We start from the raw sequence: 20,024 nt of genomic DNA on the forward strand, positions 1-20,024 counted from the left end.
CCGTCTGCATAATCTGTCCTTTGGAGCTTTTCCAACCTGTTTTAAAAAAAAATATATATATATATTTCAGCACAATGAAATAATTTTCACCATAAGGTATCTGTTACCCCAGGTTTTAACCTTTTTTTACTATTTTACTAGTATAAAACAATAAAATAGTTCATTACAGCCACATAATGCAACATACTGCATAGCATGCTTTCATCAAAAGATTTGATACAGATCATACAACTCAGCAATGACCATTGCTGATGCCCATATTTAGTTCATCCTTAAAATCTAGGATTAGAAATAAGGCCCCAAGGTCCTCATCCAAATCTCAAAGGCAGCTAAAAAATTCCCAGTGATTTCTATAATACAGAACTAGAACTCTAATACCAAGTGTGATATTAGAAAGAAACACTAGGGAACAAGGGAAGAGGACAGGAAGAGTGCATGCTCCAGCATATTCAGGGAGATAGAGAAGGTCTGATAAGAAAGGTATTACATGCTTTCCATGCTTTGCCTATCTGAGTTCTTCAGAAGAGACACCTCAACCAAATCCTGTTCAGGACTGTTACCATGAGGTCCAATCTGAAGTTGAATTACATGCTACACGTGATGAAGCACATACACAGAAGTGGAAGTTCTCTTCCACAGCACAAAAAAGTTCTCTTCCACACATAAACCCTAAGGACTAATTCCCAGCTTTCAAACATATAGAAATAACTACTAAAAGTTAGCAACATTTGTTACGACATGGTAGTTGTTTGAGGTAACAGATGTGTGCAGAAACAGGTTATTAAAAACCTTTATTCTCCTGCGTGCGAGGTGTTAATTTAGGCAGAGATAATGGTGGTGGATTTACATAAAGGCATGCAGAAAAACCAGAAAAAGTTTTTGCAGAAGAAACATCTCCTACAACTGCATACAACTGAGTCTATTTGCTGAAAGGAACAAAGATGATGATATTCTCTAATTCTTACAGAGTTAAACAAAAAGCAAAAGCAGAAAATGAGAGGAGCGAAGGAGAAGGAAAAAAAGAAGACAAGAGCGCAAATTCTTGTGGGTTTTGTGTTGGGTTTTTGTTTTGGTTTGGTGTTTGTTGTTTTTTTAAAATCACTGTCAACACTTGCCTTTGCATCTGGACTTCTATGCTGAAAAACACTTATCTGCTGCTCTACATCTGGCAAACCAACAGGCAGATTGCCCTTGCACAATTTAAACAGATCTATCACTTACTGGCAGTACTCTTCCTAAACTGTCTTCCAGTCCTAAACAGAATTTTATTCCAGTAAACAGATCCACTGCACATTTCTAAGCATGAAAAAACTGAAGTTTAACAGGGAGAAAACACTGCTAAAATTCAGAGCAAACAAGCTAGAACAGCAGCTGACTTACAATGGTAGCGATAGTTAAAAATGCTCGACAACATCCACAAAGTGTTCTGTGTTTTGCAAAATAAGAGCTGAAACATGCAAAACCTGGACCACAACATTAGGAAAAGCTGCTGCTTGTGGGAACCTGAAAGTTTCATGGCACTAACTTACCAGGAAACAGGCACAGAGAAAACACTTTATTTATTGTTTTCTAACTTAAAAATTTATATACGCACACACACACAGTTTCAAACTGTTTCACAAATACTTTTTGGCTTGCAATTACAAGCTAATGCAGCACATCAGTCTTAAGTACACATCAGCCAGTGCTGATCAACTATTACTTAAAGCTGCCTATCATTCCACGGATTTGATATTTCAAAATATGCATTCTATCAATTCCAAAATTTAGCTACATAGTAAGCCAAGTAATCAGGGCTTTTCAATGCTTAAATCCAAACTTATTAAAAAAATATTCCAAACTTACTAAAAAAAAAAAATCCAAAAAACCTCAAATAGTTTAAAAGTACTAGTTTCACTTTTCAGTTAACAACAAAAATTCAGCCTCAAAAAATACCGTCACAATACTGCACTCACCTTGTCCATTAGGTACGTAGCAGAAGAAAGCCTTTTTACTATGAATGTATTCCACATCATCAGAGCGATACCTAGAACAAACAAGCACTTGTAAACTCCAAGTGAATAGAGAAGAGATCTTACAAGTATGGAGTGGAAAGCCATGGGCCAAAGTTCCTTAATGGGGGGGGGGTGGGGGGGTGGGGTGTTTTTAAAAAAACAAACAAAAAAACCCATGGTGAATGAAACAAGAAGGAATTGAGAGTTATCCTCACTGCTTTATACTTGGACTCTAAAGTTCAGATTTCTCAGGAAGAGACTACCGTGGTGATCAAATACAGTCAGAAGTGAATGAATTGTTCATTAAAATTATTATATTTTGCAGACTGGCTTAAACATTGTAGGTACACAGAACCTTTGGCGGTAAGCATTAAGGTTTAAGACTAGTGCTTCAGGCATAGAGTGCACCTTGTTTGCATACGTAGTCTACAAAAAAAGACAATTATCACATTAACTAAAATAGAGTATCAAGAAATGCAACAAATGAATGAAAAGTAATTGCAAGAAGCATGTGCCACTATTTAAATATAAATAGTTTCAGAGCAATTTTATTTTAATATGTGTTTAGTTAAGCACATTAACTATAAGCAACCAACTTATTTTCATAGTTCTGATGGAAACTCAGTCTCAATATGAAAAACAAAAGCTTGAATGTCAGAAAAGCAGAAAGCTTTGTGGGTTGGTTGGTGTTTTGGGTTTTTTTGCCAAAATGGCCATCGCTACTATGAACTGCATACAACTACATTAGTTGACAAACAGTCATTTATTCTGTTACTTTACAATTTCAACAAAGATCATTTTTAATAATCACACTTACCATGCTGAACATGAGCATTAATGATGCATCTTAGATGATCTATAGACCTAATGAGAAAACATGCTTCCTTATGGGAAACAAAAAAAGTAAAAGAACAAGTTATTACATTATTCAAATCTTGGTTTAGATGTGAACTATTGATTCTTAAAGGACCTAGGTAGATTACAAATATTTTTGGACAGTTATAAAACCTATAAGTTATTCTGATATTGCAATCTTCTCTGATAAACATACACACACATGGCAAAGCATGTTTCAGTAATCATGAAACACACATATTTCGGCACTATTTTCAGGGCTTTGGTTTAGTACATGTACTGCTAACATACCCTTTGCTGCAAGGTACCTCTACTGACTGCAATCATTTTTCAAATACAAAATCCATTCGTGCTAGAAGGATTAAATTTTACTCCATTTCATTGTCATGGAGTAAGTTGTTAACAAACCCAAAGAAACCTTCTATTCTATAGCAAGGTGTTACGCTGCACAGATCTGAGTGGTGCTAATTTCAATTTTAATATCATCTGAACTTAGGACAACATTTTCCAATATTAGAGAAGCTACAGGACAGCAGCTGAAAACAGGGTATTTTTTTTTCCCTTTCTCTTATGACAATTGCTAGCAGTGGTCAGGAAATCTAAGAATATTCAAGGAATCTCTTTCCTCTTTAAATGGAATGGATTTTAGTCTAACAAATTTAGTATTCTGTGATCTAGTTTAGCATATCTAGAACAGAGGAAAGGTTCATCGCTATTTTGCAGTACTTAAACTGTTTTGTACTTGCACAAAATACAGTGAAAACCCTTTTCATGCTGCTTATTTGAATCCAGTTTCCACACTTTCAGTTTTAAGAATCTGATAGCTTAGAAACAAACCGCCCTGTCTTTTTGAGGTGCCATTCAGCCTCAGGACTTGCATTCATTTTCTCAATTCAATTTCTGCTTGCCACTTATCACAGAAAAATTGTAGCTAGTCACTTCCAAAGTCAATCTTCTTAATGAAAACTTTTATTACAAACTTGGTCTTAACCATTACTTCCCCACAAATGAAATTGTTTTACCTCTGGGTCCTTATTCCACTGCACTACATATTCCCAACAGCAGTGTGCATGGAGTACATCCACTTCAAGACTACATGGAAATTGCTGATATGCTAGTTGCAGCAGCTCTAGAAAGAAAATCTGAAGTTACAAAACAGACCTCTTCCCTCTATAGTTTCTGCTACTTCACAACTAAAATGTCTCTGCAGACATTTAGAATTTGAAAAATTCATGTTCTTTTCTTACCTAGGATTGTATCCAAGCCTGCATCTGCTTCTGATTCCTCAAGAAAGATATTAGGATACATTTCTACAGATTCTTCAGTACTACCCGTATTATTTTTGTGTTGGGCCAAATTCAGTACAAGAGGACTGAAGCCTTGCTTAAAAACCCACTTTGCTACGGTGTCAGCAATACCTCCTAGGACATTAAAAAAAAAAAAGGTATGAAATATAGTCAACATATCCCAGAAGATTTATGGTTCAGAATCAAAGGACAAGAGGAGAGATATGAGTTTTAACTACTAACATTAAGTGCATAAGCATAGCTCTACCAATTAGAAAACTTCCTAATCAACTCATTAGAGGTTTCCAATGCAGCTGTTACAGTAACACCCTTTTACAATTTTAAAGCTGTATTCTACATGGTTTGCATTGTTTTTTAAATTACGTAACCAGCAGAACAATTTCCAGTGCGGCGTACATCATTAAGTAGGTAAGGATGGCTCAGAAGTCTATTATAAAGACAATCAACTGTCTTTCCAAGAGGAAAAACGTACCTTTTCCAGCTTCAAGCAATTTCTTTACAGAAAGCCTGCCCAAAAGCTCAGTCTGGATTGATAAAACTCTTTTTGTCCTTTTGCTCACTTTGCTATGCAGTAGTGTTTGAAGTATCAGACAATCCTCTAACTGTTTCAGCAAAAGTTTCCAATATTCAGCATCTAAGGAAAGTGCTTCCCAGGATTCCGTGTCCGAACCTACAATTATTTGGGAAAACTAACAGAACATAGGAACTGCTTTAGGTCTGTTCACTTAAAGTAATACAGTTTTGTTTGAAAAAAAGGCATAGTATTGAAATTGAAAACTATATCCCAAGAGCTGCTGCATTTTAAAGAATAATTTAGTTCAAAGTATGTACATTAACTACTATGCAAAGATCAAATAATATCCCACACTGCTCACAAGACACACAGATTCTTAAATAAAAGCCTAAGAAAATAAAAGGACCTGAAAGGTCATCTTATAGGCCCATTTTTAAGTTCATATTTAGTTGAAAAGTAGGCCAGAATCCCTTTGACAAGATTTAATTTTCAATCCTCCACTAGATACACATTCCCTACATACATGATTAATCTACCTACATTTCAATTTCCTACCATATTAAAATATACATATATTATGCACCCAGAAATACTGGGTCATAGCACATCACAGTTCTGTGCATTATTTTTACAATTCTCATGGCTATCAGCAAACGCTCTGTCAGGAAGCCCAAGAATCTTTCCAGTAGGGTGCAGATCTGATTTTTAGCTTTGTGCACCAAGCCAGCAAGCTCTAGAGTTCTCTGGCCGTTAACACTTCTAGGCTTTAAGCCACAGGGTGGTAGGAAAAAAAAAAAGAGGAGGGAAAAGATAAATGGCTTTATGGAAGGGAAGTTTTGAGGGAAATAAAGCTGCTGCTTTATTCTTTTAAGAGCAGAAGAGAGGGTGACAAAGGAGAGAGCATATGGGTAAAGCTACATTCCTATTTGGGCAACACTGACAATTTTAATACACAGAATTGCAATTGTTAAGATTAATGTGCAAAAATACTAAGACACTTCCCAGTAATCTGGTTACAATTTATAGGGCAGTCTATTTCCAGGATTGAACATCACCTGAACTCCATCTAACCTGTTAAGACAAGTAGTAAAACACACATATGCCTAGTGCTATTTAGGAATGGAATAACTTTTTCCATCCTGAATTGCAATGCTGTGTGCAGTTTCAGTCTTCATCATGACTTTGTTAGAAGGTGCTTATTGCCAAGAAAAACAAACACCCATCACCTTATGAAGGCATAGTAACATAAGTGCTAAGAAAATTTATCAGTATATTAAAAAAATAAAGTAGGAAATTACAACTATGTTAAAATATGTTTACCATCCCAAGTTTAGTGGACTTCTCAAATTTATGTGGAAACTGTGTAGGCTTTAAGTTTTTCAACATCATTTGCTATCAAGGGCAAATCACTGTATAGTTCCCATCACATATTTAAATAAGTTTAGTAAAGAACTGTGATATATCATTCAATCGCCTCAGCATAATATTCTTCAAATTCAAAAACAAATTTTCAGGCTTGCAGGCCACCTGACCAAGAAGACCAAGCAGATGAGGGTCTCTATAGACAGACAGGAGCAGCCTCATGTTCACAAGCCCCGGTCCTCATGGGGGACTTCAACCACCCTGATATCTGTTGGAGGGACAACACAGCAGGGCATAAGCAAACCAGGAGGTTCCTAGAATGCATTGATTATAACTTCCTCTTTCAAGTGACAGAGGAGCCAATGAGGAGAGGTGCCATGCTGGGCCTTGTTCTCACCAACAAGGTGGGGAATGTGAAATTCAAGGGCAGACTTAGCTGCAGTGATCATGAAATGGTGGAGTTCAAGATCCTCAGGGGAGCAAGGAGGGTGCACAGCAAGCTCACTGCCCTGGACTTCGGGAGAGCACATTTTGGCCTCTTCAGGGATCTGCTCAGTAGAGTACGTTGGGACAAAGACCCGGAGGGAAGAAAGGTCCAAGAAAGCTGGTTTGTATTGAAGGATAACCTCCTCCAAGCTCAGGAGCGATGCATCCCAACAAAGAGGAAGTCAGGTAAAAATGCCAGGAGGCCTGCATGGATGAACAAGGAGCTCCTGGACAAAGCCCAACACAAAAAGGAAGCCTAAAGAGGGTGGAAGCAAGGGCAGGTAGCCTGGGAGGAATACAGAGAAACTGTCCGAGCATCCAGGGATCAGGTTAGGAAAGCAAAAGTCCTGATAGAATTAAATCTGGCCAGGGACTTCAATGGCAACAAGGAAAGCTTCTATAGGTATGTCAGTGATAACAGGAAGACTAAGGAAAATGTGGGCCCTCTCCAGAAGGGAATGGTAGACCTGGTTACCCAGATATGGAGAAGGCTGACGTAACGCAATGATTTCTTTCCCTCAGTCTTCACCGACAAGTGCTCTAGCCACACCGCCGAAGTCACTGAAGGCAAAGGCACGGACTGGGAGAATGAAGAACCACCCACTGTTGGAGATGATCAGGTTTGAGACCATCTAAGGAACCTGAAGGTGCACAAGTCCATGGGACCTGATGAGATCATCCACCAGTTCCTTCAGGAACCGTGGATGAAATTGCTAAGCCACTATCCATCATATTTGAGAAGTCGTGGCAGTCCAGCGAAGCTCCCACTGATTGGAAAAGGGGAAGCATAACCCCCATTTTTAAAAAGGGAAAAAAGGAAGACCCAGGGAACTATGGGCCAGTCAGTCTCACCTCTGTGGCTGGCAAGATACTGGGGCAGATCCTCCTGGAAACTATGTTCAGGCACTTGGAAAATAAGGAGGTGATTGGTCACAGCCAACACGGCTTCACTAAGGGCAAATCGTGCCCGACAAATTTGGTGGCCTTACTACAATGGGGTTACAGCACTAGTGGACAAGGGAAGAGCGATTGACATCATCTACCTGGACTAATGCAAAGCATTTGACACTGTCCCGCACGACATCCTTGTCTCTAAATTGAAGAGACATGGATTTGACAGATGGACCACTGGGTGGATAAGAAATTTACTGGATGGTTGCACTCAAAGAGTTGTGGTCAACAGCTCAATGTCCAAGTGGAGATCTGTGACAACTGACCTTCCTCAGGGGTCCATACTGAGACCGGCACTGTTCAACATCTTTGTCAGCGACATGGACAGTGGGATCAAGTGCAGCCTCAGCAAGTTTGCCAACGACACCAAGCTGTGCGGTGCAGTCAACATGCTGGAGGGAAGGGATGCCATCCAGAGGGATCTTGACAGGCTTGAGAGGTGGGCACATTCAAACCTTATCAATCTCAACAAGGCCAAGTGCAAGGTTCTGCACGTGGGTCAGAGCAATCCCAAGCACAACTGCAGGCTAGGCAGAGAATGGATTGAGAGCAGCCCTGAGGAGAAGGACTTGGGGTATTTGTTGTTGAGAAGCTCAACATGAGCAGGTAAGGTGCGCCTGCAGCCCAGAAAGCGAAGTGTATCCTGGGCTGCATTAAAAGAAGGACCAGCAGGTCAAGGTAGGTGATTCTCCCCCTCTAGTCTGCTCTTGTGAGACCCCACCTGGAGTACTGTATCCAGCTCTGGGGGCCCCAACATAAGGAGGACATGGACCTGTTGGAGTGAGTCCAGAGAAGGGCCACAAAGATGATCAGAGCGCTGGAGCACCTCTCCTGTGAAGGCAGGCTGAGAGAGTTGGGGTTGTTCAGCCTGGAGAAGAGAAGGCTCCAGGGAGACCTTACAGCAGCCTTCCAGTACGTCAAGGGGGCCTACAAGAAAGCTGGAGAGGGGCTGTTTACAAGGGCATGTACTAATAGAACAAGGAGTAATGGCCTTAACCTGAAGGAGGGTCAATTTAGATTAGATATCAGGAAGAAATTCTTTACTGTGAAGGTGGTGAGGCACTGGAACAAGTTGCCCAGAGAAGCTGTGGAGGCCCCATCCCTGGAAGTGTTCAAAGCCAGGCTGGATGGGGCTTTGGGCAGTCTGGCCTAGTGGAGGGTGTCCCTACCGATAGCAGGGGGGCTGGAACTAGATGATCTTTGAAGTCCCTTCCAACCCAAATCATTCTATGATACTATTTGCCCACGTTAGAATGATGACAACTGAATGTTGAGGATGTTATTCTATTACAAAGACAGCAATTTGCACGGACCTGATACGGTAAATAAATTATAATGGGGAGGTCCAAGATGACTTACCTTTTTCTCTGTCACACTGTCAATTATCTGTGCGGTTACAGAATGTCCAACGTGAGCAGATAACAAGGCAGCTGCATTATTTTCAGACTGAACACAAGCCGTACGCATTTGCTGCCACCAGGGGGAAACCGACTGAGTGTCCCATGACTCATCTATGGCAACTGCAGAGAAAGGGAGAGCAGGAAACTCAACTCGGGTCACTAGGTGTTACGACTAGTAAAGCAACAACCAACCCTGAAAGCAGCTTGTATTAGAAGCAATTTCCAATTACTCTACGTTCTCTTTTTGTAGATATGTAGCATACAATTTCTAGATTACCACACAAATTTAAAATAAAGAGCAGAATGTGAATTACTCATTCTCCAAGTTTCACTTGCAGGACACAGGCAATAGATCTAAATCACTTGGTAGTAAAACCTGCTGCACGCTTACTAGATCTAGGGAATATTACAAAATGACACTTCACAACGCAGACAGCTTCTTTTGTGATTTCAAGATGCCACATGTATTCAACGCACTCAATGGCTCTCTTCAGGCTGCCTCATGTTCAGCAGAATTAATTTATTCAGACAGCAGCACTTGCTTGTTCAGGCTTCCAGTTTCAAGCTAATAGTGGTGCCCTACGGTGAACTAGACATAAAGGAACCTGGCACAGACATATCCATAGCAGCTTTGTGTGAGGTAGGAGAATCAGTATTTATTCATTACACAACTTACCCCAAATAACAGCAGGCTGACTTTATAGAGTACCCTTCAAGTTACAGAGATGTTCAATATACAAATGCTGCTAGAATAATGGCGTCTCAATGAGTTAAAGCAACTCAAAGGACTTCTGAGAGCCAGTCAGCACAAGGGAAAAGGGCAGGACTATATACCCCAAAAAGGGAGGAAGGGGAGCTGGACAGCCACCTTCTGGTGCCAAGTAGTTGTGTCAACTTAGTGGAGAGTGAAACTGCAGGGCATGAAAAAGGCATTTAATTGTGACACTCCTCAGATTTTGACTGTATTTTAATTAGTTCATCAACATGCAGCATTTAGCTCTGTTACATAATTTGGGGGGGGGGGGGGGGAGGGGGACGGGACATGACCCTAAGTGATAATATAGGCTAGTCAGAGTGGCAAATTTCTAATAATAATTAGTGTCAGCTGTGTTTAAGTGTTCCAAATGCACATTTCACCTTTCATTTTGCTCAGAAGTGACAGCACAGCATGAAGGCAACTGACAGAATCTGGTTTGTCTAGAATATCTTTTTCCTTGGAAAGCCATAAATTGAGAAGGAGTGACTGTAAAAAAAAAAAAGAGAATATAGAATTAAAGCAACAGAATGAAACTCTAATATGGCAAGATACCTAATGCAAACACTTTCTCAAACAAATTTTGTGTCATGGAGCAGAAATGTTATATCCATGAACCCTTGTTCTATTAGCATAGAAAGTTAAAAATACATTGCATAAGACACCCTATGACAGACTTTGAAATGACACAGTACAATCTGTATCTTTCATTTAGAAAGGTATCTCAGAAAACACCCTCTTTTGAAGGCACAGCGAACTAATTCCAGTATATTAGCAATCTCAACTTGGTAAACATTAGTAGTTATTAATATTACAGCTGAAAATCTCACACAGGCAAGTGATACTGAAATAGGTATTTCCATCATTATGTAGTAGATAGAAAAGTAGCAAAAGACTAAAATTATATGCAGATGAAAGATAAAGATGATTGTCTGAACACTACTAGCGATTCTGAAAAATTTACTTCTAATTCTTTTCAAACTTCCTTGCTTGCAAAAAGGAATTGTAACAAATGAATCAGTACCTGAAAGTAACTACTCTGCTAATTTTTGATTCTTTGTAGAAGAAATCTTCAGCAAATCATCTTGTAGTCCTAAATGCATACTCTAGACATTCCTACTAGAATACTCACGTTTTCTACTAGAAGATTTTCTTCCCTTTTTTTTTTATTTTGTCATCTCTTAAGCAGGAACTATAAATATGAGCACCTAAAAAACTGAATGTGGGAGTATTTGAACGCAGCCTGAATACAGCATTAATCCAAAGGTCAACATTCAGAACTTTTTCCTTCAATGTTTTGTTTTCAAAATACTAAATCAGATTTTTAAAGTATGTAATAAATATCTTACCAACAAGATTTGAGGGCTAAAACCTGCTGATTCCAATGCATGACACATTTCCTCTGTGGAACTCTCCCCGCACAAACACTTCCAGAAGAAAAAGCTGCCTGAAGCAACAAATAGTTGACATTATGAATGGCATCTAAAGCCACAGCCTGTCTCCTCACACTTCTATGAAAGATCATCTATTGATCAGGTCCCAAAGAGTGCAATACAAAGGACTAAGTTACATCAGGACATCCTAATGGTTTACCCTTTGTAATAAACCTTCTTCTCCACTAAGGACTTAAGTGTTCCTACCACTACAGGAGTCATATAGAAAATGGATTTAACACAAAACAAAGGTTTACATATTTTGTTAAATTCAAAGAATGGCTTGAAGTGTTGGCCAAGTTTATCTATGGAGTAACCCATAACTGTGTGGCAGCATGTTGTATCTTAGATAGCAAGCTAGTGGTACTTCAACCAATTAAAAAAACCCCAAACAATTACATAGTTCATACCTTACCAGCACTACAAAAAGTGTGAAGGTCCCTTTGAGGCAGAGGAAAATTGGAAAAACAAGATCTTCAAGAAACTATCTAAACTGCTCAGCATGACATTCACATTTCAGTTATATTTGTTTACAGCTGAACACCCTAATACATTACTGGTGACCCCTGTCCAAGCAGGTGGGGACAAGAGTACTCCTCCCCCAGTTCTTAAAACCAAGTATAGTGTCATGGTAAAGAAAATGCAAATTTTAAGATTACTTAGAAACAGCCTTTGATCTTCATATAGATGAAAGCCAAGCTCTTCTGCTTAACTTTTCAGTCCCAATTCCTCTCAAAGTCTGACAATTAAAGCCAAAAGAAGCAGGAGGCTACAAAGTGAATACCATACAACACCTGTGCACAGAATTCGGTGTTTGCTCCAAAATTTCCCCAGAAAAGAAGTCATCTGGAAAGGCAGTGCCTTTGAGACAGATTTAACTCAAGCTGCTTCCACTAGTTATTTCTCAAGAGCCCCTCAAGGACAGTCCAGAATAGATTTGCAAACTAAAACAGACCACAGACAGCAACCCCATCCCACACCCCACCAGACACCCCAGACACTCTCCCCTCCATCCATAATATTTCAGATCAACATTGTCCAAAATCTCCTCAACTCCACAAGTGAAGGGTCCTTATTCCTTCACCTAACAGCCCTGTGCTGCCTCTGGTCAGGTTCCCCATCTCTGAGGCTAAAGTCAGTTCTGTCACTAACTGAATTCAAGGGGCTGTGATCACAAAAGAAACAGCAGGATACAGCTGCTCTGTAAGGTACCTAGTTACCACTGTTCAATTTAGTGGCGTTAATAAACGAATGAACAGTGATACCATCGCTTTAGGGTAATTACATCCACAGATGTAGTTAACTAGTATTAATCCATCCATCTAGATAGAAAGACTTGTCCTATGGCTAAAGGTAAGAGTCTGGAACTAGCACTGCCACATGCTACCTCAAGGCAAGCCAGCTTGGTAAGACCCCCATATTAAGGCTAAAAATATTTGTACTATCTTAGATTATATAATCACTCTTCAAGTACTTTGACAAACAGTTCAGTAGCTCTTACCTAAAGCCACATATTCTCCGTCTTCCATATTTTTCACATTAATCACATCCTTTTCATACTCCAGATACTCTAAGAACATTTTCACAGACAATACATCATCCTTCTCATCAGCAAACTGAACAGCAGTTTGGGTGTTTTCTTTCTTGTAGTTCTCCAGTAAAGTTTGAAGCCTATGAAAATCTTTTTCTTCCAGCCGAAGCAGTTTAGCCAAGTCCTTAAAACCAAAAGCCCAAAAAAATGCACATCACAAGACTAATGCAAATGGATGTTTTTCAAAACACAGTAAAAACTAAAAGAAAAGTCAGAAGAAGAAAAATATTTTGAGCATTAAAAGTGTCTTTAAAAAGGACCAAAATGATTGAATAATCTCAAAATCAGTTATGGCTTTTATAAATGTATAAGCATTTTTATAAATGATATCAAAAGCAAGCCAAATTATGATGCTACACAAGCAAATATCAGAATTTGTCATTTCTACTGGTCCCAAAATACCCTTCCAAATTTAAGAACATGCTATGTACTTTGGATAAAGGACTGAAATCAGGACATACTGATCCTATTTTCACTTCTATCTCAACTTTATGTGACTGCTAATATATATTACGTAGATTAATTACTAGGCATTTCTACAGTGGTAAAAAAAAAAAAGAAGGCATTCTAAAACAATTACTGCATTAAAAGTTCCAGGACACAAAACCAGGTAGCTTGCTTACCTATTTATTTTATCCGAGGCCTTGAAAACATTTTTATGCTTAAATCATCACTTGATTCTGTAAGACAACTGAATTTTGAAATTACTCACATTATCTGAAGGTGAAGTGTCTTTCTGTATGCTTTGGGAATTTAGTTTGCTAACTAGTTCATAAAGGTGTAACAGCTTTAACTTGTTTGCGCAGAACTGCAGTAGTCCTTCATCCACACACTCAAGCTCTGAGGAGAAATAAAACTGCATTTGAACTTGAATATATAGCCTGGAATAGTGAAACATACTTTGCAGCTGCATTTAACTCCTCCTCTATTAGAACTAGAGGTGTCTCAGTGTAATTTATTTTTATGAGGAGTATTAGAGAAAGATGGCAGGCTCATTTTTAAACTGAAGGAGGCTGACAGTGTAGAACTGAACAAATACAGATCTCTTGTTTTTTCCTGGTCTAAGGCCAAATCAGAGATTGCCAAAAAACTGAAATACACTAAGTCTCAAATATATTTTATCAAGAATACCAAACTATAATCTTCTATTCATTTGGCCAATATTGTAAGTATATTTCTTGCATCAGAAATGACCTTGACATCTACTAATATGAATTCAATTTAAACTCTGCAATGCACTGCCTTTTGTATTTCTACAGTCTTAGGCTCAGAAATTTCGTGTATCTATTGACATTCCGATTTCAGTAACAGTAATCGGAATATAGGAAACTAACACCAACACAATGTTGAAAAAAAAATCTCTATTCCAACTTATTCATTTTTAAAGAAAGCAGTTTATATACTAAAAGGACCTTTCTATACCAAAGTTATCTCTGAATATATATCATCTTCACCTGAAACAGCTTCTAAACATATTTCTCCCTCTGAACCCTTAAATACTTTTGATACATTGCTATTAAAAATCCTACAAACAAGAGAAACACAAAGAGCTTGCTATACAGTCACTTGATCTTTTCTTCCCAACCACAGCATTCACAGAGCCCAGCATCTGCTTCACATTATCTTTTATCTACTAAGCACAAGCAGAAGGATATGCCACTACTCTTCGGAAATTAGAAAGCTGGAACATCAGCCAAGTTTGTTCTTTATTGTGACTGCGAGGAAGTAATGTTATGCATGACAGTAAGAGATTAATGATGAAAAATACAAAGTCAAACAAACAGATCTCAGTAAGTATACAGTTCTGTCAATCTCTCTTCAGTGTAAAAGTGCATGTTTCCATTTTTCTTTGGGTTTTTTAGGAGCTCTAATAGAAATGCATAATGTTAGTGATTCAGAATACCAGACCAAAATTAGGTAGAGAATTGCATGTGTGAAGCTCTCCTCTATCTACTTCAAGAAAATGGTTAAAAAAAGAAAAAAAAAAACCCACACCACACACACACAAACTGATACAAGTGAAAGAAAGATTTCCTCTCAAGGCTTTGAAACTATGAAAACATGTTGTCACGTTCTCACGGAGGCAGGACAAGGGACACAGCCTTTCTTAGTAACAAATGGTTTATTCAGGACTTCCACACAACAGTGGTAGGGCTTTCTTGACTCCTATTGCTAAATCCTCATCTTCTAACAAACTGAAATGAATCCAGTGATTAAAAAAATAAAAAAAAAAAAAAATTTTAAAAAGCAGACTTCTATTGCTGAGAAGTCCCAACACATGCAAAGGAAGTGGCAGGCACATGCTTCTCCAACTCTATTCCTCAATATCCAGCTGGGTCTCCAAAACGTGGTCACCTCAAGCACAAAGAAGGATCATTCTAAATTGGGAGAACCAAGTGTATAATTTCAAAGAAACAATCTCGCACATTTTCAGCAACAAGATTTTGAATGGGTAATGACATTTCCTGACATTGGCTCTGAAATCTCCAGCAAAACATATGAAATACAACTTCAGCAAAGTTTACCAAGAGATATTAGACATCTGGCCAGAGCTCAGATCCTCAGTGATAAGAATTTTGTGTTTCCAGTACATAAAACTTCACAGATCCAAAGAACTATATATTTACTGCCTTCCTTGGGGAGAGAGAGAGCAAATTAAAACTTCTACAGGCAAAAGTCTGTGAAAGCTTCTTTGTTGTACTGGATGCAATTACCCAACCCAGTTGTTGGTTAGTTTGTTTTGGTTTTTTTAAGGTACTAGGCACATAGCAAGCATAGCAAAGCATACTTACTAGCAAGCTATTTGTAGTCTGCATTAAAAAAAAAAATAAAAATAGAAGCAACATCCTGTGATACCTAGCAGCAAAACTAAGCAAACCAAGTCCGGCCTCCCTGTGGAACAGTTCTACAATGTTACAGCACTGTAGACAAAGTGCAAATGCCTCTCTCTATTTGCAAAATAAGTATCGACCTACCCTGTTTTTTTAAATTATCCATTAATGTCTGAGTGATGTTTGTGAGAGATGAAAGTGGCACACGTTCACTTGTCAATATACTCTCCAGAGCCTGTTAAGCAGACATTCAACAGAATTAAACATTTATTTAATTTTACTGTAAAAACATATAAGGTAAGCCAACAATAGCACAACTTTGACAATGATTTTTCATCTGTATTTTGTCTTCGCATACACTTGTAGCGTAATTTGATCCTACAGAAAGGTCTGCTCTCTATTACTTCAACTTTTATCACAGAAGATGCCTTGGGGAAGTCACAAGTCAAAATTAATTCCAGGCAATATGTTGTAAAAAGAAAAAAAAAAAGAAAAGCAATATAGCTCCATTATCTGCTTCAAGTAACTCTAGGAAAAAATAACATATTTTGAAAGATTTAAAAATATTTAGCACTCTAATCTGACAACAGAACGAGTTTTTCCCTAATATTAAAGTATATAGGCTTCTAAATATTCACCTGTTTCTTTGTAGCAGGGTATTTAATATCAAGTATTAATTCCTTTGCTTCAGCTTCAACCAAATCTGCAAACAGAGACAATCACAACTAAATTAATATTTCTCAAATGCATTCTGAAAAGCAAGTCAACCCGCACTACAGTTAAAATGCACACAAGTTCATGCTATAGAGTTGAAGACACTATTACAAAAGTTGCCAAAGTAAATTTGAGGAAAACAAAACAAAACAACTGTTCAGTGGCATCTTGTACTCCAAATCTGTCTTCTGTAAGAAATATATATTACTTACAGGAAGAAGAATATCTAGAGTCAAATGCTGAACTCCATTACACAGCATAATGGCTCACAAATAGACCATGTTTTATGCAAGCAGAGTTTAATAAAGATTTACATGGCAGACAAGGCTTATCCTTGACCCTTTACAAAATAAATTTAATCTGGTAGTTTATTAAAAAAAGCTACTTAAAGATCATAATTCATAGCACATCCAGTTGTCAGAATGCACCGCAATCACACCCACATTTGTACACTTGCAGGGCAGATAATACAAGAATCATTTGTTAATATACAATCTTAAGAAATTATTCAGGAGAACCTACCCAGATCGGAGGTTTTAGCTTTGAGTAAAGTATTTAACTTCTTCACTAGATGCATATCCTTTGCTCGCTCACTCTTTTTATCACTGAAGGGAAATAATTTTGAGTGTATGAGTGAAGGGAACTAAAGTGAATGATTGTGAAAAAAAAAAATACATTTTTAAAATTATTTATGCTACTTCAAACTTGATTTTCATTAATGTGATGTTACCTTAATGCATACAAACCAATGAGACTATTACCAGAGTAATATTCAGCATGAGAAGGAACACCAGAACTGCTGTCTTTACATAAAACATTGCTTCAGAAAACAATAATAAAATTCATTGTGTTATACAGAGCACAAAGTCCTTACCTCAGTGCTAAATGGAAAGGTACGTGGACAGTTTTTACGCTTCCAGAGACTGGATCAACAAGGCATATCTGGTAAGTCTGCGGCTGCCAACCCTGACTGGTCACATTGTTTAAACCCATTATTTTATAACCAGGATACAACAACCTGAAATCAACAAAAAACACGGCCTTTGCAGTGAAGAATGAAGTTACCAACCTTCCCTTTCCACATACTGAATAAAAAGAAGAAAAATTTTATAAAACTAAGGTTTAACAACTGCTAAATGTGTTTATCAGGAAAGACTGTAAAGTGATGAAACATGACAAAACCTCCTTCTGTAAAACAACAAGCTGCATTTAGTAGAAACACTGTGGGCAACGCAAAAAGCACCTGTCAGCACTTTCCACTTTTACCACTGGCATATCCCAATAGCAGTTTATCGCAGCAGCACAGCCAATATGCCTACTTGCTAACTGGTTCTTACCTACAATATTTCCCCACGTTGAAGGCTCCTACCCGAGGCCCTTGCTGCGTGCTCCATACTTCCAGAATGCCTCTCCTCGGAGCATAGATCACAAGGAACTGAGCCACTCTGCTTGGGCCTTGTGCATTTCCAAAAGGTGAAAAATCCATCTTCTCAGTTTCCCTCTCATGAAGGTCCTCTACAGTCTGTATCCAACCAACTTCAGCATCACGGTATCCTTTGTAAGAGAAGACACAAGTTCATCAGCGTGCAGAAATTAATACATGATTAGTACACATCACTACCCACTTAAGTACTATTCCAGCAAGCTGTCTTGAACTTTGTTTCAAACTGTGCAACTCTGGTCAGACTCCTGGCAAGAACTGTGGTCCACTGACTCAGAACAGGGCCCACCAGAGGACAACTCAGAGCCAAACACAGGCTCCTGCAAAGCTCTGGGGAGAAACAAGTACTTCTGGGAGAAGCCACAAAAAAACCCCAAAACTCATCAGGTTTGTACTCTGGACATTACACCAATGCAAAAGCTTCTCGGAAAAGAAGGATCTGTAGTAAGCGTCCAGATTTCTCACGTTTCAAAATAACACAAGGAAGGAAATTTGCATAACCTACATAACAAGATATGGAAGGTTTTCATCACTAAAATGCAACTTTTAGTAACCCAATAAAAACACTCATCTTCCCCCCACCCTCTCTCTCTGGGTAGTGCAAATACTTTCCCTCATAAACTCTTCCTAAACAAAGAAGGCAGAGATGCTCTAATGACATCAATATGTAATGGTTTAGTAAGTAGAAATGAAGACTCCAAACCACAAGTGAAATACTAATGTATAAAACAAGCTTATAAAAGGATATATTATACCAAAAAAGTTGAAAAAAGTATTCACAACTCTGTTAATGAGAAAAGCTACGATTCGAAAGATTTAATTCAGTAGACAGCTTTGCTCAAAACGAAAACCCCAGTGCTATTTCACATCTCAACAGCTTCACTGGGGAAACACTGGCAAATTGTAAATGTGTGTCTGACTATCAAATAAAGCTTAGGACTCTAATAGTACTCTCTAGATAATATGAAGTTCTCTGTAACGAAGAAACAAAGTCCAAGAACATCAGAAAGCACATATTTTAGCTAATAAGCTTCAAAATATGAGAAAAGGAGAATGCACAGGGGAAACATGATTACTCTAGTTATTACACTCTTAGCATGTCGCTGAAGTAGCTACTATATTCATGACCACTAATCTTCTGAACTGGTAGTGTGGGAGAAAGAAAGAAGAGCTAGAGATTTTCTATCTGTTCTTAAAACTTATCTTCCATCTCCTAAATAGCTGCAAAATTTTAATTCTATGGAAAAAATAAGAGTTATTGTAACATTAAGTATAATTACAATTTGAAAGCTTAACATCTCTATTTTTTTCAAAAAGCCCTCAGTTTAGAAGAGGCTGAACACTCCCTTCTTGCGCAGTCACCATGATGAAATGAGAATCTAAAGTTGTATATCTTCTTACTGATTTTTCAAACTTCTGTCTATTTTCTCAGCAGAATTAAAGAAGATACTAGAGCTTCGCAAGAGAAAGAATTTTGGAGAAGAGAGCTAAAGCTCTTCTGAAAAAAAATATTTGGTCAAAACTTTCTGTTAGGATACAGTCTGTGGGGAGAAAAAAACCCAAAAAACCCCAAACACACACCCCATAAAATCCATACAGTAGAAACCAAAACAGACTAAATTTTTACTATATGCCATATTAGGACTTCAGAGATTGGTAAAACAGTACCCTTATGGACTTTATATTACATGTGCCTTTAATATTTGGTTTGTAGTACATTGTGTTATTAAAGTCTTTCGTAATAATGGAAAAACACTTGGAATTTAAGTCTGAACATAAGCAGCCAAGTATTTTGAAGAATATTATTTGCTATACTAATATACACTATCATACCTTTCCACATGCGAACTGCAAGTCCTCTTGTAACATCCAGTAAAATAACCCTTCCAAAATCATCTGTTACTGCTGCCAGTGTGTTACACGGAGAAAGACATATTCTTTCACCATGGCGACGGGAATCTGGAAGTCCAAACCTTAAAAAAAAAAAAAAAATCATCAAGCAAAACCACTAGATACCTATTTTTCTTCAGAAATAGTAAACAGAGTATCTTATAAGGACTAAGATTTCTCTTTTTTTTTTTAAGGTAACAACAGTATGGGTAAAATTAAGAGCAAAGTATGAAAAAAGTTTTTGTGTTGTCTACTGGGAGATCTTGTAGGTCTGTCAAAGTCCTACTGAAAATCAAAGTTCAGAAACTAGGATAAGGGATTGCCTTGTCATACACTGTCAGGCACAGATCTCAGAGCAGTCGGTTACTTTGTAAGCCCTCTATTGCCAACTAGTCTTGAGAATACTTAAAAAAAACCAAAAAACAGGAAAACCAACCAGGAGTTGATTTACTCTTTTACCAGCTTTCTTGAAAACATTAGGCTGCAACCTGTTGTTCCCAT

General features: G+C 38.0%; 1 protein-coding gene across 4 annotated transcripts in view; it reads right to left on the reverse strand.

The window, feature by feature from the left end:
* RAB3GAP2 (RAB3 GTPase activating non-catalytic protein subunit 2) overlaps positions 1-20,024 on the reverse strand; it is a 52,727-nt gene that overhangs the window by 6,061 nt on the left and 26,642 nt on the right. For all 4 annotated transcript variants that reach the window (XM_075749289.1, XM_075749290.1, XM_075749288.1 and 1 more), the window contains exons 13-29: positions 19,467-19,606; positions 17,530-17,746; positions 17,067-17,210; positions 16,715-16,797; positions 16,117-16,181; positions 15,623-15,713; positions 13,360-13,487; positions 12,558-12,771; positions 10,973-11,070; positions 10,007-10,112; positions 8,829-8,989; positions 4,629-4,845; positions 4,097-4,270; positions 3,872-3,978; positions 2,812-2,878; positions 1,956-2,026; positions 1-36 (exon numbers count right to left, since the gene is read on the reverse strand). In XM_075749289.1, coding sequence (XP_075605404.1) covers positions 1-36; positions 1,956-2,026; positions 2,812-2,878; positions 3,872-3,978; positions 4,097-4,270; positions 4,629-4,845; positions 8,829-8,989; positions 10,007-10,112; positions 10,973-11,070; positions 12,558-12,771; positions 13,360-13,487; positions 15,623-15,713; positions 16,117-16,181; positions 16,715-16,797; positions 17,067-17,210; positions 17,530-17,746; positions 19,467-19,606 — 2,119 coding nt within the window. The remainder of the gene's footprint in view (positions 37-1,955; positions 2,027-2,811; positions 2,879-3,871; positions 3,979-4,096; positions 4,271-4,628; positions 4,846-8,828; positions 8,990-10,006; positions 10,113-10,972; positions 11,071-12,557; positions 12,772-13,359; positions 13,488-15,622; positions 15,714-16,116; positions 16,182-16,714; positions 16,798-17,066; positions 17,211-17,529; positions 17,747-19,466; positions 19,607-20,024) is intronic.

Source organism: Balearica regulorum, chromosome 3 (assembly GCF_011004875.1).
Source record: "Balearica regulorum gibbericeps isolate bBalReg1 chromosome 3, bBalReg1.pri, whole genome shotgun sequence".
Lineage (NCBI taxonomy): Eukaryota > Metazoa > Chordata > Aves > Gruiformes > Gruidae > Balearica > Balearica regulorum.